General features: G+C 44.2%; 1 protein-coding gene across 50 annotated transcripts in view; it reads left to right on the forward strand.

Moving 5' to 3' along the window:
• MEGF11 (multiple EGF like domains 11) overlaps nucleotides 1–24,489 on the forward strand; it is a 255,052-nt gene that overhangs the window by 138,592 nt on the left and 91,971 nt on the right. For all 50 annotated transcript variants that reach the window (XR_015275703.1, XR_015275718.1, XR_015275705.1 and 47 more), the window contains one exon: nucleotides 22,503–22,749. Coding sequence is in view for 31 of the 50 variants with exons in the window: in XM_086848746.1 (XP_086704872.1) it covers nucleotides 22,503–22,749 (247 nt within the window). In the remaining 19 variants the exon portion in view is untranslated. The remainder of the gene's footprint in view (nucleotides 1–22,502; nucleotides 22,750–24,489) is intronic.

The raw sequence follows: 24,489 nt of genomic DNA on the forward strand, positions 1-24,489 counted from the left end.
ATGAGCCCTGGGCGACACCAGAGGAGTTCTCGGGGCAGTCCCGGGCTGACCCTGGCCCCGTTCCCTGGGAGTTTTCCCGCTGGAGCTGGAGCTAATGAGGCTGAGGAGGCAGGAGGAGGGATGATGAGAGCAGCACTCCGCACACCTGCTGCCTCCCCGCTGCCAAGAGCCTCTGCTGCTGCTGCAGAGCCCATCTCTGAGCAGAGAAGAGAGGAAGAGCAAATGCGATCCCTGTTCTGCTGATGAGGTATCTCAGAGGTGAGAGGGCAGCATGAGAGGAGCCTCAAGTGCTTGAAGACCCCAGAAGTGCAGAAGGGAGCTTGGATTATTTCCAGGAATAAAAAGAATTGATGCTTCATTTCCATGTATCTGAATTCAGTACAGTGTTTCAGTTTTAACAGGGAGTCATCTTAGGTCGGTGGGAAGATTTTGATTTATTTAGTGAGGTTTATACTGGGTTTTGCAGCCCTGCTTGCCACAAACCCTTCCCTTTCCCTGTGGCTTAAGGACACGGAGGAATGGAGACCTTCGTCCTTCAGGGAGACACGTAACTATGAGGATTTTTTATACTCCTTGTGCCAGCTCAAACTTGGTGGATAAGTTAAGAGCTGCTCTTCCTTGTGCTCAGTTGGCCATCTGTCACTGACACTAAAAACCCTTGGAACAGGAATATTCCAAAGCTTTGGGAAAGATCTCACCGTGCCCTTAAAGGGGTGTGAGGTTTAGAGGGCAGCTGTAGAAATGGCTTTGCTTTATGGACTTCACATGCTATAAAAAGGCAACTCACTACCGACAGTCTTAATTAGAGTGCTCTGGACTATTAAGGGGGATGTGGGAACTTTGTCCAAGGCAGACAGAAACCAGGCAGTGTGAATCTTATCTAGGATGCAATTTTGGGAATAAAGTCTCTATATTTGAACATTGTATTCCAAAAACATCTTCTTGCAGTGAAGTATCAAACCCAGACATTTCGAGTCTCGCACACAACTCATACCTTTTCAGAATAGTGCAGATCTGGGAGTCTTTGAGCTCCCACAGGAGTTAAATAATGATATTTATAATCATTTGTAAAGCCATTCCCTTGGAGGTGTGACAGGAATGATCCTCACATCTCTTACAGCACAAACTTCCTAAGTGAGGAATGAAGGAAGTTCACAGCTTCTCATGATTTATATCCTGATTTCTGATTCCAGAGTCACATTGCTGTAGCTTGCAAGCCAGGGGATCGTGACAGCAGCTCAGGTCTCCTCTTTCTGAGGACTCTGTGGGCACCTAATGAATTCACTGTGAATTTCCCACTGTCTGTTTAGGGTTTGACTCTAAATGGTAAGATCAGTCTTTGTCTCTCCTTCTACTGAGGGAGCTTAAAGCAAAGTTCCCTGAACAGTGAGGACTAAAATAGCTGAACACAGCAACGAAACCTTTCTCAGTGAGCTGTCTGACATCTCTCCCCTCTTCACAGGTACTCTGCAGGTCAATAATACCTCCATAAACCCAGAAACCAACCTGCCAGACAGCTTCATCCTTACACCCCCTCCATCCCACATTGCCTTTTGGATTTGAATTGCTGTGGTTCCAGTCAGTCTCTCCTTCCTCTAATAGGCAGACATTAAATGGTCATCGAGGAAAGCAGGAGTTCTGGGGAAAATCTGCATCTTTGGGTCACACAAACCCATCCAAATCTTTCTAAGCTCATCCACTTCCAGTGTTAATGAGCTGTTGTGTGACACCTCATGGGTACAACATCCCATAACATGGGGAGAAGAACCTCCTTGAGCCCAGGAAAGGCCCCTGGAGCAGGAGCTGCTCAGCCTGTGAGCCACAGCAAGGCTGCAGAGGCTGCAGTTCCACCTTGCCTTGTATTATCGTAAGATTTATTTTCAGATCTTATCAGCAATTCACTGTGGGCTGTTCTCTGCTGAGCAAAATTCATCCATCAATCTCCTGGTATGGCCACATTCCAGCCTACACCGAGGTGACAGTTCAGTTGTGCTAATGATCAGCCTCACATCCACATCCGCATTCCCCCTTGGTCTGATTCCTCTTCTCTTATGATAATTTAATTGATTGAGCACACTGGCTTCTAGTCAAGAAGCTCTTCTCAGCTTAACTCTCAGTTTAAAAAAAAAACACCGCTCAACATCTCTATAATTAGAGTTAGTTGCTAAACCCTGTATCCAGGTGATTACTGGTATATGAGAGGGACATATCTTGAACTGATCAAATCAGGGATTTAAGCAAAATGCCCTTGATCTATGTTTCAGAGTTAGTTAATGTCTTCTACTTTGGGTATTTCCCCCCTTTTTTTGGTGTTAAATATAGCTGGGTTAGGAAGGTTCATGTAGAATCAGGACAGTTAGGGGTAATTTTTTATTCATATCCCTGTTATTGTTTGGGGAAGCTCAGTAGGGTTCATTAATATTGCATTTCCAATGAAAAGGCACTCAAAAGCCAAACAGTTCAATTATATTCTGAAGCTGCAATGCGATACAAAAATGAGCAGTGCAGTGATGCTGTCGAGGTTTAAACCAACTGTTCCTGTCCGTAGTCAACAGCACCACTCTCCCCTTCATTCCACAGGGCAGCTGTTCCACAATACAAACCAAACCAAATGTGAGTCTGAGGGGCTCGCTTGGCCTTTTGTACTTGAGTCAGGTTCACTGAGAGGCTCAGGAAACAAAAGAAATCTTTGGAGTGACAGAGTCTGACTGATCATGTGGGCTGACCCTGCTTCCATGGAGGTGTTTATTTGCAGGAAAGCTCCCACTGCAGGGATGGAACTGCAGCTGCTGGAGTTGGGGGGATGTGCCAAGCTCCCTGCTCTGCTTTGCATTTGCTTAATCCAGTAGGAGCTTCCAGAATGTGACAATCTGCATCCAAAACTGCACAGAATTATGAAATATCCCCTTCTAAACCTGACTGTTCCCCGTCAGCCTGAAGGGGAGAAAGTTCTGAGGAGACATCACTGAAGCTTTAAAGAGGGTTGTAAAAAATAGGGAAAGTCACTTTTTACACTGATAGATGGTGATAGGACAATGGAGACTAGTTTTAAACTAAAAATGGGAGAGATTTAGATTGGGTGTTAGGAAGGGAATTGTTCCCTTGGAGGGCCCTGGCACAGGATGCCCAGAGAAGCTGTGGCTGTCCCTGGATCCCTGGAAGTGCCCAAGGCCAGGCTGGATGGGACTTGGAGCAACCTGGGATAGTGGAAGGTGTCCCTGCCATGGCAGGAGGTGGAATGGGATGGGCTTCAAGCTCCCTTCCAACCCAAACCATTTGTGATTCTGTGATTATCCCCTACTTCTCTGAAAGAGAGAGTGAGAACTTGTGATTGATGCCAGTGAAAGTGAGATCATGCTTTATATGCAGAGGCCTCTGATTTTCTTGATGCAATAGGATCTGGTTGCTTGAAATGATGATATATAAAAATTTAATGTTTTGAAAGTTTTATTATTTTTCTTTATAGGAAACACCAAAGTAAAATTTGATTTTGCTGGATTTATGGCTTGATCACTCACCCTATTAAGAGTAATGATTCCACTCTCTGACCTTGTAGGGCACCAGCTATGAAATTTGAGATGATGGCCCAAACATTTTTGCAATACAACTCTTGGCTAGTGCATGACAGGCTATTGACTGAAACACTGTCAATGCACAAATAAGATTATAACCAGAGAAGGTCTTGATTGCTTTGGTCTGTTATTCAATACCCTCTTCTCTTATAAGCAGCTTCTTGGCATTTTTTTCAGGCTAACGTAGACCTTCCTTCCCTGACAAATGACACACGAGTTGATTGCATAGACAGACTTTGCTGCAGTTTTTGCATCTGCAGGAGACTTTTCTCTAACAGGACTCTTGGTGTCTGCACTGCTCGAGTCCTGTGCTCTGTGAGAGCCTCTCTGAGCCTTGTTGGCTGTTCAGTATTCCAGCAAGTCTGATGTGGCCGTGATGGAGAGAGCAGGAGCAGCCTCACGTCCTGCTGGGGCAGTGTTCCATGGCTGGAGAGGGAAAGGATGGCTGGAGCACTCAGCTTTCATTTCATTTAAATGAGCAGAATTGCTTTACTTCCCCCCTAGGTATAACAATTATTAAGAATTTATATTGCTATTCATGCTGTATAATAATGAACAGAAACTGGGTTTGCACTCTTAACCTTTGCTGTTAGGTAGAAATGGAGAAGCAGCAACAGTGACTCTTACGAGAGCAGATGTATCTGCACCATCACACTCACCGCCTCCCTGCACACTTTGGGAGACAGAGAGTTTGTGCTGTATCATCTTTGGATGTCCCCACTGTGAAAAATAACTAGTTAATGCATTTTTTACTTTCTTCCATATGTTTCCAAAAGAAATCTATTCATCACTTAAACCCATCCAGCATTTCTCACGTATTCTGATTTTTCAGTTAAATATTGTTTTTATTTAAATATAAATATTGTTCAAAATGTAGCATTAATATTTTGCCTACTGACAAGCAGTTCTGTATGTTATTAAAATTTAAACAGCCATTATGTACATGAAAGTTTTTTTGTTGTAGTTTGCAAGGTGCTATAACAATAATTACCCGAGTGCATCAATCATTTTTTATTGCCTCATTTGTATCACGGGGATAAGTAGTTCCAATTAAAATCCCATTTTACATAAATAGATATGGTTTGAATCAAACCACAGTCTGTTTCCACTTCTGAAACGCTGGCCATAGGATATCTTTTTCATTATTCAAAGTGTATGATGTGTACTGCTTATCTTTTTGTGCTTAAAAAGGCATAAGTCTGCAGGCAGACATGCCTTAGTGCAGGTTTGGCAGGGAACAAATAATTGTTACTGTAATTATCTATCAATTTTACTGTTCCAAATATTTTAGCCAAAAAGCTAACTAGTATAATCACATGTTTATTCCTGACACATTATAGTTTGAGTAAGCAGAACTGAAAATGTTTAATATGAATTAACAGCTTCAGGAAAAATTATAATTTTTCTATTACTCGTGATTTCCCCTCCACCACAGCAGCTTTTCTGCTAAATGTGCTCATATTGTCAGCTATTGTGGAAAACCAAATGAGGGGAAACTTGGGAAATTATCTTCTGCTCCACTGTGATTAACTCTGCAAGGAAACAAATCAGACTTTCCCTTTCACACCTCTCCCAGAGGCTGCTTCCATTCCCAGCTCAGTTAAAGGAATGCTCTGCCCTCTGTTCCCTCTGGGAACGGTGGGATGTCCCAGACTGAGGCAGCACCATCCACCTTGGTTTTTCTTCTCCCCTCTGTACTGGTTTGGCCCAGCCCTCAGATCTCCTCACTTTTCCTTCCAAACCTGGGAACATCTTGGTTCCAGAGGGTCAGTTCAAACCCACCTTTTCCTGCAAAGTCTTTGTACGCTTTCAAAGTTGGAGTGTTCAAATTGCAAATGGACCAAAATTCTCTGTGCTGCTCCAAGGGGCTTTTAATGTAATTTCTGCAGAATCTGGAACTTGATGAGCAGAAAATTGCAGAAATCTCAATGACTTCAGCAAAAGGGCTAAACAGTGGTTTAGGTCACACTGTGCCTTCTCTGTAAATTCCCGTTATTTTCTCAGCCCAGTGCTCTGCTTCTGGAGAAGCTGGGGACAGCAGTGACGCTTGAGAGCCCAGGCTGTACCAGGTGTTGATGGCCTGGACACCCTGCAGCCTCTGGGAGCAGCCTCAGAGGGGAGCTATGGAGAAAAACCAGGGGAAAAACTGAAACAAGACTGGAAATTCAAACAGAGAGGAGGTTGGGATTAAATATTAGGAGGAAATTATTCCCTGGGAGGGTGGCGAGGTCCTGGCACAGTTTCCCAGAGAAGCTGTGGCTGCCCCTGGATCCCTGGAAGTGCCCAAGGCCAGGCTGGACGGGGCTGGGAGCACCCTGGGATGGGGGAAGATGTCCCTGCCCATGGAGGGGATGGAATGGGATAATCTTTAATGTCCCTTCCAACCCAAGCCGTTCTCCAATTCTGTGATTCTCCAAAAAATGCGAGACTCGGGCTCAAAAATATCCTAAAGTCTTTATCCTGGATATTTAAGTATGTGCTTAAAGTGATGTTTGGGGCTGTCCAAAATGAGAACAAATTGGGAACTTACACCAAATGATTTAGCTCAGTTTTGCAAGGACATTTCTGACTGCTGCCTTTTTGCCTCAAATCAGCGTCTCCCACCTTCACGTTCCTGCTGCTACTGCTATGACTAAACCCCTTATTTGTGCCATACCTTAATCACCAGATTCCTTCTCTGGGGTGCTGAAGCAGTAGATAATGTCTGTGTTTTTATTTGTTGGGTCAGGAGCACCAATTCATAGCTCAGGGATCATCAGCACCGTGAGCTGACACCAGAGTCTGTCCAGCTGCTGTTTTCTTACAGTCCCACAACAGAAAATCAATGGTGTCAGGAACGCTGGGATAATTCTACTGTTACAATCAATACATGCTGATTAAACCAGTTGTGTCTGTTGGGTAAATTTTCTGCATCATAATTAGAATTATTAATTAAAAATAGGAAATCAATTGACACAAATTAAGCAAAAAAAGAAATTTGCTTTATTTCTTTGACACTCTCTCCAGAGGCCTCAATAACTGTGACAACAGGGACGTGACCAAGTGGCATTTGTCAGTTTTTTAATGCTGTCCTGAGTTTTAACAATTGACTTATAAACCCTGCTAATGCAGCTCCCAGGAAATCAGACAGAAGATGTCATGTGTGCAAGAAGCAGCTATTTATTTTATTATAGTTACTCATTATTCCCTGCCTATCCAGGAGTAAAAAGCAGGAGTCATGTGCGTGGCACTGGGGAGGGGAAACAGCTGGGGAACGAAAGCCTTGGGGAGCAAGATGAACTCATCCCCTTCCCACGCTGTTTTCTGTTTGCAGATAACAAGGATAAACAAATTGATCATTTCTGTGCTGGTTCTAATGGGCTTCTCAGTGCTGGCTACTTCCTATAACGTGCTGGTGACCTTCATTATTTTCAGGGACACATTATGTGGGACACTAAGGCAGGGACAGTAGCATTTCATGTGGTCTTTCATTCAGCTCTTTATTTTCCAGGAAAAAATCTTTCTGTTTTTTCTGGATTTTATGTAGTTGGGGTTTTTTTTCTTCTTTTAACCTATCTGTTTTATTTTTCTACTTAATCTTTCTCTTTGTTTCCTCCTACTCTTAATAATTTCCCTTTTTTCTGTCTAAAATTTTCCATGCCTTATTTTCTTCCCCCCGTTCTTTTTGCACACATGAAAGCTGAAAAGTGCAGGGTTACTTTGGGTCTTCATACTCCTGGGTTTTGCTCACCTACAGCCAAGTATTTTCTCTGAGCTTTCACACCTATGAAAGATGTGAGGGCAGAAAGAGCAACTGGTTTGGATAAATGTGTGACTGGTCCCTGCTGGTGCTGGTTAATACAATGTTCCTTTAGTAATCACTGGTGATAAACTGGGGTTGTGTTGTTCAGCCCTGCCAGGGCTTGAAGAGGGACTTGGGACAAAGGCATGGAGAGACAGGACAAGGGGGAATGGCTTCCCACTGCCAGAGGGCAGGGATAGGTGGGATAGTGGGCAGGAATTGTTCCCTGAGAGGGTTCCAAGGCCCTGGCACAGGGTGCCCAGAGCAGCTGGGGCTGCCCCTGGATCTCTGGAAGTGCCCAAGGCCAGCTTGGACAGGGCTTGGAGCAGCCTTGGATAGGGGAAGGTGTCCCTGCCATGGCAGGGCATGGAGTGGGATCTTCAAGCTCCCTTCCAACCCAAACCATTCCAGGGGTTTATGATCTCATTCATACAGCTTTTCTAGACCTAAACCCGTTTTTTAAGGTGTTTTACAATAACAGTATTTCATTGGCATGTATTTCTAAGACCAGTCAAAAGTAAAAGCAAATAAAAACGTCTGTAGTTTAAAAGCCAGGACAGATTGAGTGGTTTGCACAAGAATCAGGAAAAGCAGAGTTGTTAAAAGTCCCAATTCCAAAGACTTATGGTCATGTCTCAGGCAGGCTCAGCAAGCTGCCAGTTTGGACCTCTCTGACAATGGAGAACATATGGAAGCAGGAGCATCCATCCACTATATCTGAGCACAACTGTTGAGTACCTTAAAATTAAGCTGTAAAACCTGGGCATCAATAAAGAACTTTACAGCACTTGTGTAAATTGTGTAAAATAAGGTGGATGTACTCAAGCAGTCAGAAACTGAGAGGGGAATTCTGGCAGCTACGCTCGGGGTGAGTTGTGCTCCCAATGGGAAGTAATAAAGAGCTCCCACAAGGAAAATGGCCCTGTAATTGAGACTTGAGAAAACAAGGACTTGGATCGACAGCTTCAAATCTTTTTTTACTAAGATTCCACCTGGCAGTATTTTGTGGGCAGCAGCTCGACGCTCTGTTGCCAGGACAAATCTGAGGATAAATCAGGTTATAAGGCTACACTGGGAAAACGAGCTGTGTCTTTTGCTTTCCTTTCAGTGGGCTGTGGATCGGGACTGTAATTAGAGGTTCTGCTTTATAAATCTTTGTTGCAGCATTTGTCACATGTCACTGATGTGGCCCTGCTCCACCACGGGTCCCATTGCCATAAGTGAGATGTAAACAGTCATCAGTGGTTCCTCAGAAACTGCAGGGCAGGCAGGAGCAAGTGCAAGGTTATATCTCAAGGTGTAGCCATGATGAGCTACAATTACTGTTTTTTCAGAAGCTTTGAAGATGGAATTAGTCAGCTTATGCATAAAAGTGCTTGTTGTTTCTTGGCAGTCAAGTGGTGTTTTGATTTTTAATGAAATTCACAGTATTTGCATTATGAGGTTATAATTATTTTTAAGTCCGTGGGTCTAAGAATAAGCCTGAAGTCTTTTGGCTGATTCAAGGAAAAGTAACACCTAGAGATCAGTGTTCACCTCTGACACGCTTAAAAACTTGAAAAAAATACTGTTAACACCTGTAAATTGTTGATTGTAGAGCCCTGCTTTTAAAAATGCGCAGAAACTGATAGCAAAGTTGGAAAATTTGAATCTTTTCCCAGCCTGCTGTTAGAAAATTGGCTTTAGCTCTTTCCACAGCTCCTCTTGCGTTCCTAGGAAGGAGCAGGGAACAGGACATGGCTTTCAACATTGACCATTGAGCCACCATAGCTGGGAATGAAGAGATTTTTTATGCAGTTATGCAGATTTTTTGTGCAGTTTATGCTAAGAAGGTGCTGCTGTGTTGATTCCAGCTCCATTCAGCTGCTACCAAGGAGTCATTCTGCGATCCACTGACCTGCTGGGATCAGGAATCACAAAGTTGTGAGAGAGAGTCTGGAAGGAGCTGATTGAATTGCTGTGTTTACTGCAATTTCTCAACAACTTCCTTGCTTTTCTAGCAAATTTAAAAGGTTAAAAATGCAGATTTTTAAAATTATGTGCACCTGTGTCCTCAAGTCTCAGTGGGAAGTCACCTTCTTCAGCTTTTAAGTGCACAGACCCAATAATTTCCACTACCTTGATCCTGATCCCCCAGTTTAATTTTCTGTGTGCCTTTCAAGAGTTGAGGATAATTCTTGGGCTTATAATGTTGCTTTCAATCTTCCTTCTCTCAGATCTGCCTAGGATTGAGTGAAATGAGTCAACAGTAGAGGTTTTTTTTAAGCCTTCTTCAAGTTTAACACCAGCTCCCTGACAGAAAATGTTAGAATTCTTTTAGTTTGACAGAAATTAAGGATGTGCCAAACAGAGGAGTCTGCATAGATGGGAATTGCAGTACAATAAAGAATTTACATTTGCTGGCTGTGAGGTCTCTATAAGGGCAAGTCCTTCTGGTGCAATATGAACTTAATTCATTTACTTGTAACAATTTTAATTAACAAATACTTGAAGAAGCTCCAGCAGCCTCTGTCTGTGGAGTTTTACTGCCTTTTGGATTCCTTGCCTTGCAGAAATTCCAGTTGTGCAACCCTGGAAATCAGCAGGGAAACAAAACCTACCAGGTCCCAGCACAGTCCATGGAAAATTTTGCAGCAAATATTGTGTAACTTGGGTTTGTTTTGTTAGAGACCAAGTGAGGGAGAAGATGAGCACAGGTCTGTAAGGAACATTGTCAGGGTTAATGGGGATGGAAGCAAACCTGAGAACCCCAGATTTCCTTAAAGAGAGTGGTGGAGCTGGGACCTGGAAAACCAGGAGGGAAAATCCCAGGAAGAGTCACTCAGCATCTCAGCACTGGCTGAGCAGGATGGAGAGGCTGGGTCCTTTCCCCAGGATGTTCAATCCTGCACCAGGCACATTCCGCTGCAGTTTGCATCCCAGGAATGCTCTTTGTACCAACTTTCCACTTTTTAAACACTGCTGTTGATGAGAAATAGAAAAATACTTTATGAATTAATCTCTGTATACAGTAAAGAGTCATTTTTCATCTGTTTAATTCAGCACAGGATTATAAATGTAGTGAAAAAATATACTATAAGGTACTTATAGCATAAATTTACACTTTAGATCTTGGAGCTGTCCTATCTCAGTGCTATCACTTCCTTTCTGGGGAGTTTTGTAGTTTAATGGAATTGGACTGTCTCAGTTCCCCTTCTATGAAATGGTGATTAAATAATTTTTCCAGCTCATAGATGGACCCTGAGAATTGATCAGTGTTTTCTTGGGACTCTGGTGATGGAGGCAATTCTGTTAAATGTGCAAAACCACATTTACATACCTACAGACCCTACGTGTTCTGATCTTATTGCACAGTTTAGAACCCAAATAGTTGCATATTGTCACTTTTTTTATTACACCAGAATACTTTGAATTTTATTTAGTAATGTACTCTGAATAATTAATCACTCAACTAATAATTATCCATTCCAAATAAAACAACTTGATTACTAAGCCTGATGAGGAAAATCCAGTCAGGAAAGAACCCTTTCAAAAACAACAACATTCTGCAGATATCCTTAATATTTAAAGAGTGAGCTATATTTAGTAAATTCTTCTGAAGCAGGGGGAGAGGAACGGATGCTAATTTCCTGTGTCATCAGATTTGTGCATGTGTGTCAGCAGCATTCCTAAATCACCACCTACCAACAGTCCCCATCCTCACAGGCATCAGGAATATCCAGCATTTCCCTGGGGGGTTCCTGCTGTGGGCTCGTGCCTCCTGCTCATCGATTATTTAATATTTAGGGGGTTTGGTGTTGGCTCTGCTCAGATGTTCTGCAGGGAGCAGGGCACCTTTCTTAGCCAAGGAAACAGCCAAGTTGTGGAATCTGTCATTTTCCAGATGGCACTCACTTAACCCACGGAGGCCAGCCCTTATCACAGATGATTACAGATGATGGCAAGAAGTTCCCTGGCTGCAAAGGGCACTGGGGTCAGCCCGAGGCTGCTGATGGCACCGTGCAGCCTGGCCAGGGACAATTTAGGTGATGGTCTCATCAGTGAACTTCTTTTTCCCTGTGATTTTTTAAGGTTTATCTCTGCTGCCAGTAGGAGAACACAGAGATCTGAAGAGTCTGGCATTTAAAACCTTTAATGCACAGGTGCTGTGCTCTCCTCCAGCAAAATCCCGTTCTGCCATCCAGCCAGGAAGTCACATGTGTCTGTTTTGTTTTAACTTGTCAGTGGGAGTTGTCACTAAAAAGAGAGAAATTAAATGAATCCAGAGGTGAATCTGTTGCACAGTTCCTCAGACTTCAGCTGCACCTCTAGGAGCTGACACCCCGAGCCTGAAGTGGAGCTGCTGTGTGGATTTTCCTGTTTTCTATGTGGCTGACCCATGGATAATGCAGCAGCACAAACAGGTTGTTTGTAAACAATGAGGAAAAAACATGTGGAGTGATGATTTAGTGTTTCTGCCTACCTGACACTTGATGGCTTAATGCAGGAATCCACAATGGGGAAACTGATCCAAAAGCACCAGCTTCCATATGGCTGGGATTTTGTCAAAACATTTCAGCTCAGTACACCCGTAACTGATTGTGAGCATGAACAGTTTTGATCAGCCTGTTTTTCAGAATGTAAAACAGTTTAAGAATTATCTGTTTTTAACATCATAACAAAAAAGTTTCACTTCCCAGTTTAGAGCAACTTCTGCTTTAGAAATTGGCATTAATTTACGCTTCTGTGAACAACATTGGAACATGTTGGGAAGTCAAAATAAAATATCAAGGTTTAGACATCCAATCTCAATAATTTATGAGACAAGACTTTCTCCTCCTGCCTGGCTCTCCAGAAGGAAACCCAAGCTCCACTGGTGGGCAGAGGAAGCTGTAGGGACCCAGGCAGAGGTGTCTGAATGTTCTGCTCAGCACTCAGGGCTGCTGCTTTGCTTGCTGAGGCTGCTCTGCTCTCTCAGCATTTGCATCCTAAAGAAGTGGTGCAGGAGAACTGCAGCAGTGGTGCAGTCTAAGGAGCTGCTCTAGGGACACTGGAGTTTTTCTGGCATTAACCTCTCCTGCTGCTGGGCTCTGTGTCCTCTTGCCTTTCCCAGCACACCCAGGGACACGCAGGCTTTGGCTCCTGGTATTTTAGCTATGCAGTATTTGTCTGCCTCATGATTATCTCTTTATTAAAAGCACATCCCACGTCTCCGTGCCTAAGTGATGTGAAAAGAGAGTGTAATATTCTAGTATTTCAGTATTTTTGCTTTTTTTTTTTTCCACCAGGAGTTTCAGACTTGCTATTTTCTGTTGGTAAATATCAGAAAGGCTTTGCAGAGACTGTGCTGAGTCTCACAATGTGTTTCAATGAGTGAACGTTCCAGTTTTTACTGGGTCACACAGGGCAAGACTTTTTTACGAAACTGTTTCCTTTTCTGTGCCTGAAAGGGACATTACTATTAATGGTTTATAAGAGAAAGACAGCAGTGTATTTAAGATATCTTGAAGACATTAGGTAACATTAAAGAGCCATGTGAAGGTTCAAGTATGCCCAGAAGAAAAGAGAACAGCAAGTAGCTGATGTGGATACCTGCACACAGCTTTTTGCCAGCCTTTGAACTGTTTTAGATATAAAAAAACATCCCTTTTTCAAAGGCCATTGGGCTTTCTGCTGCTCTAATTCTCTCTGAATATCTGTAAGTAACAGAATTCACACTAGAAAAGGTAAGATTTTTCCTAGATTCAGTTGCTGGGGCAGAACATCCTTTAAGCTGATATTGTGTGGCTGAAGAGCAATGCACAGGTGACCCAGTGATAGGACAAGGGGGGATGTTTTAACTAAAAGAGGAGAGATTTTGCTTAAATGGAAGGAATTCTGCCCTGGGAGGGTGATGAGGCCCTGGCACAGGGTGCCCAGAGAAGCTGTGGCTTCCCCTGGATCCCTGGAAGTGCCCAAGGCCAGCTTGGACAGGGCTTGGGGCAACCTGGATAATGGAAGTTTTTCCTGCCCATGGCAGGGGGTCAAACAAGTTCTTTAAAGTCCCTTCCTACCCAAACCATTCCAGGATTCAGTGATTAGTCATTAGCAGGGAATTGTAGCAAAGAGAGTAAGTGGTTCTTTTTATTTTCCAGGTACACTGTTGGAAATAAAAGCAAATACCACAATCCACAGTGTTTACTTCATGTTTCAATATCAATACAATAAAATAAATTGCTTATTGACCATCTTAAAAATGACAGATGAGTCAGGGCTGTGCGTTCTGTTATGCATGAAGGATGTATGGATGGATACATGATGGATATGCTTATCCATCCCCTTGAAGGGGAAACTTTATGGTGCAATTTGAAGCTGCTGAGGTGGATACAGCATTTCTTCCATATCCATGTCTTAATTTTCCCCACTGCTCGGCCAATCCTGATCAGCAAATCCAGATCTCAATTCTGCTCCCTTTGCTCAGCAGCAGCAAGAGAAGGGACACATCCCTGAGTGGGAAGGACAAGGAGAAGGAACATCTTCTTGTTGTAGTGACAAGAAGCTTTTCTCCTTTAAGCACTGCTTTAGCTGCAAATAAAGAGATATTGCCTATCTGGCAAAACATCAGCAGGGTGACCTTCGGCAGGGCCGGGTTTATGCGCTGTGAAAAACAAGGAGCTGAAAGCATCTCCAGAGCTTGGCCAGGCTGGGTTGGTCCTGCTCGATCCTCTGCAGTCACACAGGGTGGAAAGGTGACTCCAGGGCTTGGAACAGGTTGATTTCCACATACTGGATTCCCTAGGTGAAGGATGAAGTTGTTCTGCCCAGCCACAAGAGCTGGGGGAGGATGTGACTGAAGGGCAGCCAGCCTGGGCAGCCTCCTGCAGCTCCCAGTGGCCTTGTGGGTCTGCTCCAAACTGCATCAAAGTCAGCAGGAATTACTGAACAGCTCCCACAACTGCCTTGGTTGTCTATTTAGATGATTCAGAGTAGGAAGAAGCCCGTGTGGGTATTGCATGTGGCTCTTTCACACCAGGCACCGCCGTTGTGTCAACAGCTCCCAGCCTCCAGGGACAGAGGCCTCTCTGAGCAGCTCTGCAGCCACCACCCCTGAGCCCCTCCAACAGTGATTTCCTGAAAGCTGCATTCCTCCCTATCCCTGTCCTGCAGTGTTTTAGGCTTATCCAGTGTCTTTCTACCCCTTCTTGCAAGCAAAACTGATTTTACTTCTATGCAGGGACATTACCAGCAAGTTTCATTACCTAGTCAATGAAAACATCTAAAGTCCATTACAGATGTTGAGAGAGAGAATGTTTTACCCAGTTGGAAGAATGAATTTGGAAGTAAGTTACTTGCAGATATTATTATTACAAGACTGTCCTAGACAATAATAATGAAGTATTGATGGAAGTTTTGCCAGAGCAAAGACTGCTGGGTTTCATACAGAGGAAAGATAGTATCTTCATTTAGTTTTATTAGACTCTTGATACTCTGCCCATGTATTTTTTAATTCACCACAGTAAAATTCTAATTAAAGAACAGACTTTGCCTCCCATTAATATGACACTAAAAAAAAAAAAAACATTTTAAAGAATGCAGCATCTTCTCCACAAAAATTATAATGAGAAGACAAGCTGCCAGAGTTGTATAGAATGTTGTCGCTCCCTTATGAAGCGTTTCATGATTTTAAACTCCTTGTAAGATCCAGAGTGTCAGTAGAGTTAAAGGCTCATTAAACAGAGCAGTAATTTCTACAAAAAGAAATAGGAAATATTCTCAGGTTTTTTTAATGTTCTAATTTTCACTTCTTTTGAAGCGTCTGTCAAAATAGCTCGTAGTAGAAATTCTGTAAGCGCCACACTTCGATATCTGTCAGGAGTAGAAGTTGTTTCTTCTTTTTTGCTGCTTCCAAAATATATTGAGTTCATTACAGGATTTGATGAGGCTGACATCCAAACACTTAGCTATTCTTTGACTTGGAGAGACTTGACTTTATTTCCATTTATCCAAAAGACAAACCTCCAGCTAGGTAACTGTTGTAAGCATTCCACAGAATAGGAATGTTCTTTAAACAAGAATTACTTGTTTAAAGTAAATGTTTCCTCAGAGGGTACTAAATAAACTGCAGGGTCTCTAAAGTGCTGAGCCTGAGTTAGGTACCACATGTTGGAGAGTCAGTGACTAATGAGATCATCATCCAAGATTAAATCAGGGCCCAAATCAGCCACATGTTCCGTACCTGATTCAGAGCAGGAACTTCAGGGAGAATCAGCAAAATCTTTCTTGAAGGATGAAAATCTGTTCTTCTGTCCTTAAGAAAGGCAAAAAAAACCCAAGCCCTAAGCACAAAATGAGATTGATTGCCTCCTGTGAGTAATAATTTATTCATTTTGGGAAAATCAGCTGATGTTCCCTTCCCAATTTTCCATTTCTACCTGATAAAGACTGATCCATAAACAGGGAGGATGAGAGTGATTGTAAGTCCTGCCAGCCTCAGATTAACCCCAGGGGTTTTCCTTTTGGGTGGATACACAAATGCATATTTACATATGCAAAATACATTCTCTGGGCAGTCTTAGAGTTGTAAACACTGAGACTGGCATTTTCTTCATTATAATTGTGTGAGCCGTGACTGAAAGTCTGGCTTTGGAGATAAAAGGAATCCAGGTTTGGGAACCTTTAGGCTGCAAAGCTACAAGCTCAGAAGTCAGCAAGTACCAGGGTACTCTGTGCTCACATAATTAAAGAAAATATCATAATTCATAGGCTCAAGTACTGAATTACTGCTGTCCTTCCAACCTTTGATCTGACATTTTATTTTTGTGACACCAACTCCATAAGTCAAATGTCTTATTTATATGGGATGCTCCCTGTTTGATTTGGAGAAACAAATGAAAGCAAATGAAGAATTAGAAAAATCTCTTCAAGAGTGTCATCAGGCTGATGTTCAGGTGGTTCATGAGCAGTGTCAGAGCAAAGCCCTGACATGTGGGTGATGGACTGAGAGCACAGAGCTGTCACCCTCCCCGTGGGCCACTCACTGCACAGAGATTAAGCAGCCAGTGGCACATGGCTGCTCCCAGGAAAAATTGGAAGAGGAGTCCTGCTAAGGCCCTGAAGTCTTTAATTTCAGATTGCTTTTAATACAATTGGAATTTTTGAAGCAGGTAGGTAATGAGTTATCCAGGGGTGACACTGAGTGCCTGCAAATTGCATTTTTTATAGTTTGATTGAGTAGAGGTGAATTTTCAGTGGGGACACCTGAGCACACCCCTGGGTGTGGGACAGTGGAAGGTGTCCCAGCTGGAGAAATCAGGGAATTAGAATTCTGGTCTCTAAGCATTTGGAAGAACATTTTTGAAGGGCACTTCAGAAAATGGGGGTTATTTTGAGTGTTATTAACATGTGTTAGACGTTCCAAGGGTGATCAGTCTTATGAGACAGAGGTTTTTTGGGTTAGAATCAAGCAGATCAGCAGGTGATTGGTCAGTGACCTGGCTCATGCCTTTAGCAGTGTGTTGTTGTCACTTGAGGGGCTCAGCGCTGCTCAGAGCCAGCACAAAGTGCTGGGAAGGGTCATTGTAGGGAATTCCCTCTTCATGGACCTTGTTCCAAACCTGTTGCTTGGCTTCTGTTTGCAAAGAACTGTCCCAGAAGGAGTCACGTTTGTGCAGGGAGCAGACACAGCTCAACACAGGGCTGTAATTCTCCTGCTGAATAAAGTACAGGGAATAAAACCCTAATTGATTATTTTAATTTTCCTTCATTCCATTCAGGTACGTTTTACCTTTTGCTGTTTCTTTGCCTGCTTTGCATTAGATTCCAACCATCCAATCAACCATCTGATTCCAAAACTGAATCAGACCAAAAAAAAAAAATAAAAGCACCCAGAGCTAAGTCCACTTTTCACCTCAATTTGTATGCATAGAATCATTTTACAACAGTACAGTTACATTAAAAGGAGACTCTAGTCCTAATTTCAAAGTAAATTCTAAAATAATCTCTCTTAAACCATATCCTCTTAGATTTAATAAGTTAATTTTATTTCCTGTTTGCATTTTTAAGGGCTTGTGTCTCATTTAAACATTACAAACGGAATTTGGAAATATTCCAGAATATTGATTATTGAATATGAACACATTCTGTGCTTTAGCAAATTTGTGGAAAGCTTCTTTAAAGTGTGAATTAATTGAAGTTCCCCATCAACCCAATATGGTCCTGAGTCCTTGAGCCAAGGAAATCAGCCTGGGGTTTTTCCAGCTGTGCCTTGTGCAGGATGTTTGTGAACATCCCACTGACTGCAGACCTGCAATACTGAGCTGGTCCCTGGCTACAAAAGAGCCAAGGGGACCATCAGGGAGGCTGATGCTGATGAGAGCAGAAGAAACTCAGACCTTGAGACCACAGTTATGGTGCTGCTGTGACAGAAGATGCTGTTTTCATATTAAGGGTGTGTTTGCAGTGATGGAAAAGCTCTGGAATAACGTTTCAACTCTGTCTCGTTGGGATAAGTCACTCCATAAATTTCACCCCTTCCTTGGGAGTCCTTCTATTGATCTGTTACCTTTTCAAACCCTTGTGTTTGCTTCATTGTGGCTGAGTTGTGCTGCTGCACTGGCTGCTGGGTGTCTACAGGGCCTGGAACACAGCAATTCCCTGATCATTCCTGCAGGGATAATCAGCCCCTGGGGAGTGAAGCGGCCCTTCCCAGGCATCCTTGGTGTGTATTCACCAGGACACAAGTGCTAACAGGATGCCATGCACCACCACAGCAGAAACATTTCTTCACTGCAGGAGTGGTTAAGCACTGGAACAGGCTCCCCAGGGAACTGTTGGAGTCACCATCCCTGGAAGGGTTCAAAAACAAGCAGATGTGCCACTTCATGATATGGTTTAGTAGGCACAGGGTTGTTCAGCTGAAAGTTGGACTTGGAGGTCTTTTCCAGCCTTAAAGATTCTAGGATTTTATGATTCTGTTTGCAGAGCCTGCAGGAATTAGCCCTCACTTCAGGAAGGAATTGAGGTTTCAATGTGGGAGTGGGGATGGCAAGAGGAGGAAAACCCTTGGTGCTGTTTTGAGCAGTCTCCATCGAGGGGAGAATCCCTCTCCTGTCACAGGTGCACACCAGAGTGAGTGTGCTTAGGCACCCAGCCTCATCCCTTACAGAGCCACATTCATTTTTACTGGTGACAGTTCATCTCCAGCCGTATTTCCAAAGGTGAAAAAGTGAGCAAGTTAGCACGTTTGCCAGGGAATGTACCTGAAATATGGCAGCTCCCATCAATGCAGCATCTCCCCAGAGAACAGGGGCTGTTTCAGACTCATCCCTCATGGTATTGACATCCCCACATGCAGCTAAGGAAAGCATTTGTTCCTCCCTGACATCACCTCTCTCAGGTTGCTTTCCTTATTGATGGTCTGGTTAAAGTCTCTGTATCATTTTGACATTTTTAATGGCATCTGCATTTACAGCAGAGCGCTCGTGTGAGCTTTAATCAGCTCTGTGTTCACACGGTGTTGCTGTTATTATTTATCTCTATTACAGTAACACACTGAGGCAATCAACAAGAGCAGGATCAGACTGTGCTAGGCTGGGACTGAGGTTTAAAGTCTCTCTCCTTGCCCATGGGAGAACTTGCTGATGATCCCAAAGTGCAGCAGGATTCCATGGCTCTGCTCTCTGTCCCAGGACCTGCAGTCACTGTCACACACCAGCCAGGATTTGCCACACTGATGTATAGAGAAAAAAATACCTTTTGGTTGCTGAAGTCTTTTGTTTCTTCTGTGTCTTATAATTTTTACCAGGAGCTACTGGATCCCAGTCCTGTAGCCAGTTACACACTCAAGTAGTCTCACACCTGAGTGAGCTTGCTGAGCTCAGTGGAGTTAACTGTACGAATAAGTGCTTGGATTTTAGCTTATCATCTGTATGTACCTTGATAAAGGTACAGAAGTGCCCACAGTGCAGATCTGGGAGTTATCATTGTATCATTATATAAATATCACATCATGTTCCAGTGAACTGACTCCACAGTCATTGGAGTCATTGGAGTCCTTGCAATATGGGACTTAGAGGAAAAGGGAAAAGAAAACCAACAGGAACTGTTAAACTTTGAGCAGCAAAGATCTTATTTTCATGTGAGGTTACTGCAGTGTAAAACCAGGTGAGGATGAACTTTCATTATCCACATTTTGCACTGACACATTGCTAACAAATTTCACTCAACTCCCTTTGGTGAGATTATAAGGTGAGATTTGCCACAGGGAGGAAGCAAGCATATGACCAAATACTAATTGTAAATAAGTGTTCAAGCAGGATGGACTTACAGAAAAGGAGCTGTGTTTGGGGCAGGCACAGTACAGTTGAAACAAGATGCTTGAACTAATGATGGGAAATGTTTTTCCCTCCCTACAAATGGTTTTCTTTTTCCTTCACTTTCTTTCAAAGTGAAACACAAACCCAGCAGACAAATTGGATGCTTGGAGCACCCACCTGAGACATGAAAGAGCAAGGATAGAATCATATCTTCTAATGAATGTTATTTATTCATATTAGGAAAATTAATTGCAACTGGAGCTGTATCAGCTCAGAACAAGCCACAGTCTGCAGTCAGGGCTCTGATGTGAGGTGTGGGAAGGCAGGAATCAATCCCCAGAGCACGCAGAATGCAGTTTGATCCCTGAACTCCACTTTCCTGTGCTGAGGGACATCAGCTGTCCTTGTGTGGCTCAGATTTGTGCCCTTTATGGAGATGCAGAACTGCATCCCTTGATGTTCAAGTTGTGCAGAAAACAAATCAGTGTTTCTGGAATGGAAATTGCTGGGGAACTCCAGCAGCTCCAGCAGCTTTGCTCCCTGCCCCAGAAGGCTCACTCAGCCTTAGCAAGTGTCTGTGTGAAATAAAGATAGATCATCTCTTCCCACAGATTCTCAGTAATAATTTAAGTCTTATAAAGAGTAAGATTTTGTTTTCTTGGCTCCCAGTGGTGTTAGAGAGGAGCTATCATCCCTGTTTACAGCTGTGGGGGAAGTGAGGCAAAACAACAAATGATCTGGGGTGAGGCACGAGTGGGATCGTGCACAGGGGTACATAGTGTGCTCTGCTCCCTGCAGGACATGAAACCTCTGCACCTGCATTTTCTAACACCATACAGATCTTTTGGAGACCTTGGAATTTTCTTCTGGAGGTTTATTTTGGCTTTTAACACTTGTTCAAGAAACACAAATTTGTAAACTGGTAATCAGCAGTGCAAATTAACTAAGAGCTGTCTTCTTTTTCTGCTGGGTGTCCTCACACTGATCAATGAGTATCCTCCTTCTCAAAATGAAGGATAATAAATAAAAATATTGCCAAAATTAATGGATAGAGGCAGTTTTCCAGTGTGGGTTTATAGCCAAGTACTGTAGAGGGAAAAGGCTATGCAATTTCTAGGACAAAAGCACCAGGCTTAAGAGAGCTTTACATTTACCTTGCTAATCCTGGAAACAGATCCAGGGCTGAGAAGCAGCGCGTCACCTGGGATTAGTTTCCATGTTTGCAAATAAAAGAGTTTGTGAAGACAGCCCTGTTGCTGGGATTCCACTCTCCTCTCCTGCCTGGCAGTGGGATTTACTCCACTCGCAGGAGGGCTGGTGGTGAAATTGAAACCAGCTCTGAGCACAGCCAGCTGTACCTGGAAAGCGATTGGTAACTCTGTCCTTCCCAGAGCTCTGTTCTGGACAGGATGAGGGCTTTCTTCATCCTTTCCACAGCTATGGTGAAAGGCTGCTTAGTGTGGGTAGGGCTGCTGAAGAAATCCTTGTTTTCCTGCTGACTGTTTTGCTGAGGAACCCTTGACTTCAGGTGTTTGCTCGAGCTCTGTTGAGTGCAGGCAGCTCACAGAGGTGTTGTACAGGTGCTGTTTCGATAGCAAATCAGGACAAACCATTCCTGTAAGGCTGACTTCACTCTCCCATCCTCCACATCTTTTCAAAAGAGATGGGATCAGACTGGATTGTCACATGAAGGGTTCTCCCTGTGCCTTAATGCATTCCATAGGGAACCTCCTCTCCGCATCAGTGGCCAGAGGCTTTGGGGTCCTTCTATGTTGCTTTTATTAGCACAGGAATTACCTGATATATTCACTCCATACCTTCATCCCTGAGCCTGAGCAGCCTCAGGACATCCTGTCTCCAGTGTTATTTTCTTTCCTTCCATCTATTTAGTCCAGACAACAAAAGTAAATAAATAAATAAGTAAATCAGAAAACAAGCAACACCAAGGAGAAAGCTTTCTTTAGATTATCTTGCATGTTATCTTATGGGAACATAACAAAGAAACAATATTTGATGACATTATTAAATTGACAGGATTTGCTTGGCAACACCACCTCCCATTAGCAGCACTGCAGGCAGGATGTGACCCTCTGCATCTAATTCCACTATAAATTCATTCCTTCCAGCAATCTAAAAGCACTAAGAAACAGGATATTAAAAGATTTTGGGCCTGATCCAATAAGGTGCTAAACAAGTCCTCAACTTTAGGTATAACAGTGGTGCTGTTGTGTCCTTGCACCCTAAAGATGGGCTGGGGGGAGATGCTGAAGCTGGATCTGGGGGGGAGATGCTGAAGCTGGATCTGGGGGGAGATGCTGAAGCTGGATCTGGGGGGAGATGCTGAAGCTGGGTCGGGGCAGGAGGTGCTGAAGCTGGGTCGGGGGGGAGATGCTGAAGCTGGGTCGGGGCAGGAGGTGCTGAAGCTGGGTCGGGGCAGGAGGTGCTGAAGCTGGGTCGGGGCAGGAGGTGCTGAAGCTGGGTCGGGGGGGAGATGCTGAAGCTGGGTCGGGGGGGAGATGCTGAAGCTGGATCTGGGGGGAGATGCTGAAGCTGGGTCGGGGCAGGAGGTGCTGAAGCTGGGTCGGGGGGGAGATGCTGAAGCTGGATCTGGGGGGAGATGCTGAAGCTGGATCTGGGGGGAGATGCTGAAGCTGGATCTGGGGGGAGATGCTGAAGCTGGGTCGGGGCAGGAGGTGCTGAAGCTGGGTCGGGGGGGGAGATGCTGAAGCTGGGTCGGGGCAGGAGGTGTTAAAGCCGGGTCGGGGGGGCAGTTTGGGAGCGGGGGCTCCTTTGGAAGGCTCCGGCCGAGGTGCACGCGGGGCTGTGGGGTGAGGCAGCCCCGTGTCCCCGCCCGGGTAACTCCGTGTGTGTCCGCAGGCTGCGACAGCGAGCACTGGGGTCCCCACTGCAGCAACCGGTGCCAGTGCCAGAACGAAGCGCTCTGTAACCCCATCACGGGAGCCTGCGTGTGCGCCGACGGCTTCCGCGGCTGGCGCTGCGAGGAGCTCTGCGAGCCGGGCACCTACGGCAAGGGCTGCCACTTCCAGTGCCAGTGCCACCACGGGGCCACCTGCGACCACCAGACGGGCGAGTGCCACTGCGCGCCCGGATACACCGGAGTGTTGTAAGTGCAGCGGGAGCGCTCTGACAATTCCCCGAACCCATTCGGGTCGGCCGCGTTTAACGCGAAGAAATTGGCTGGATTTACACCCTGTTGTACACTGGCCTCTGTAGGAAGCAGGGAGCGGGATTTTAGAGAGAACGAATAAAGGGGATCTCTGTTCTTGCTGCCGGCTATACCTGTGTCCCTGAAGGGAGCCTTGGAGAGTTTGGGTGGAACAAAGGGCGATGGCTTTTAACTGCCAAGGACAGGGTTAGATGGGATTTTGGAAAGGAATTGTTCCCTGGGAGGGTGCCAAGGCCCTGGCACAGGGTGCCCAGAGAAGCTGGGGCTGTCCCTGGATCCCTGACAGTGCCCAAGGCCGGGTTGGACAGGGCTTGGAGCAGCCTGGGACAGTGGAAGGTGTCCCTGCCCATGGCAAGGAGCTGGATCTGGCTTCAAGCTCCCTTCCAACCCAAACCATTCTGGAGTTCTATGATTCCATGCTATTAAAATAAGCTTAAAAGTCGTTTATATTTTCCAACTTGTGCAACAACTTTACCTGTTCCTAATTTCAGAATGTGAATATAATCCAAATCACAGCGGAGTTTTGATAAGCAGTTGGACTCTCTCCTCATTAGCAGTCCAGTGCAGCATCAAATGGGACTTTTCCATCCCCAATTTATTTGACTTTCAATCTAACTGAGAAAGCATTGCTGTTAACTCTATCAGCTTAGTATCTAGGGGGTAAATTTTAAGCACAGAGAACAGGGATTTAGCGGTGTGACTCCTATTAACTTTAACGAGAATCATGTAGCTAAATCCCCATCCACCACACAGAAAGTTTACCAGTAGGATTCACAAAATCTGCATATTAATTTTAGGACAGCAAGCAATAGTTTCTTGTTTAAAATTGCCCACAGTGTAACATCAGTTCTCATTAGAGATCTTTCAGTAGTTTCAGAAGTAATTATATTTTTCAGAATTATTTAAGGGGAAAAGAGAATTTAGTCACTGAATTTGGTTAGAAATCTATTGTAGGTGAGTTAATACTTTTGCAGTCTGTTATTATTTGTTGACCTGCATGAAGGGGAAGGTAAAAAATAACGACAGAGTTAACCCTCATAAATAAGTGATAGGCCTTGTGAATATTTTATTTAGTACCTGATTTCCTCCTAGACTTGTGACCTCAGTCATTGAAGCACTCGCTACTACAGACTCTGCTTACTCTTGGGAGTGCTCCCCTTGACATCAGTGTGTCAGTGCTCAGCAGGGCCAGCCCCACGTGTTGTAAGAACATCCTCATCAGAGGACAGTCAGTTAGGGGGACAACATCCTGTAGCTTCAGAACCTCCATGCTGAAAACTCTGATGTGCAGATATAGGAGACACTGAGTTTTGCAGGGATTACCCTCACATTGCCCCCCACGAGTACTGAGAGAGACTCAATGAGCTTAAATAGCCTTTAAATGATGTTGAGTCCTTGCCAGTCCATTATACACTGCAAATGTTAACATTCAGTAGTGACTGGAGAAATTTCAAGCGTTTTAATCCCATCCTTTTATTCTGTTTGCAGCTTCTTTTATTGCCATGTCATATAATTTACATTGAAGGCTTCATCCTGCAACTCATATTTTCCTGGGCTATTTTAATGGTTATGGGTTATCCTGTTGAGATGGGTGGGATTTGGTACATGCGTAAAGGTTACACACATGCATCAGCCTTACAGGGCTGGATCCATGGCACATAAACAACCCAGCAGAAA

The sequence above is a fragment of the Cyanistes caeruleus genome, chromosome 13 (genome assembly GCF_971803275.1).
Source record: "Cyanistes caeruleus chromosome 13, bCyaCae1.hap1.1, whole genome shotgun sequence".
In the NCBI taxonomy this organism is placed as follows: Eukaryota; Metazoa; Chordata; class Aves; order Passeriformes; family Paridae; genus Cyanistes; species Cyanistes caeruleus.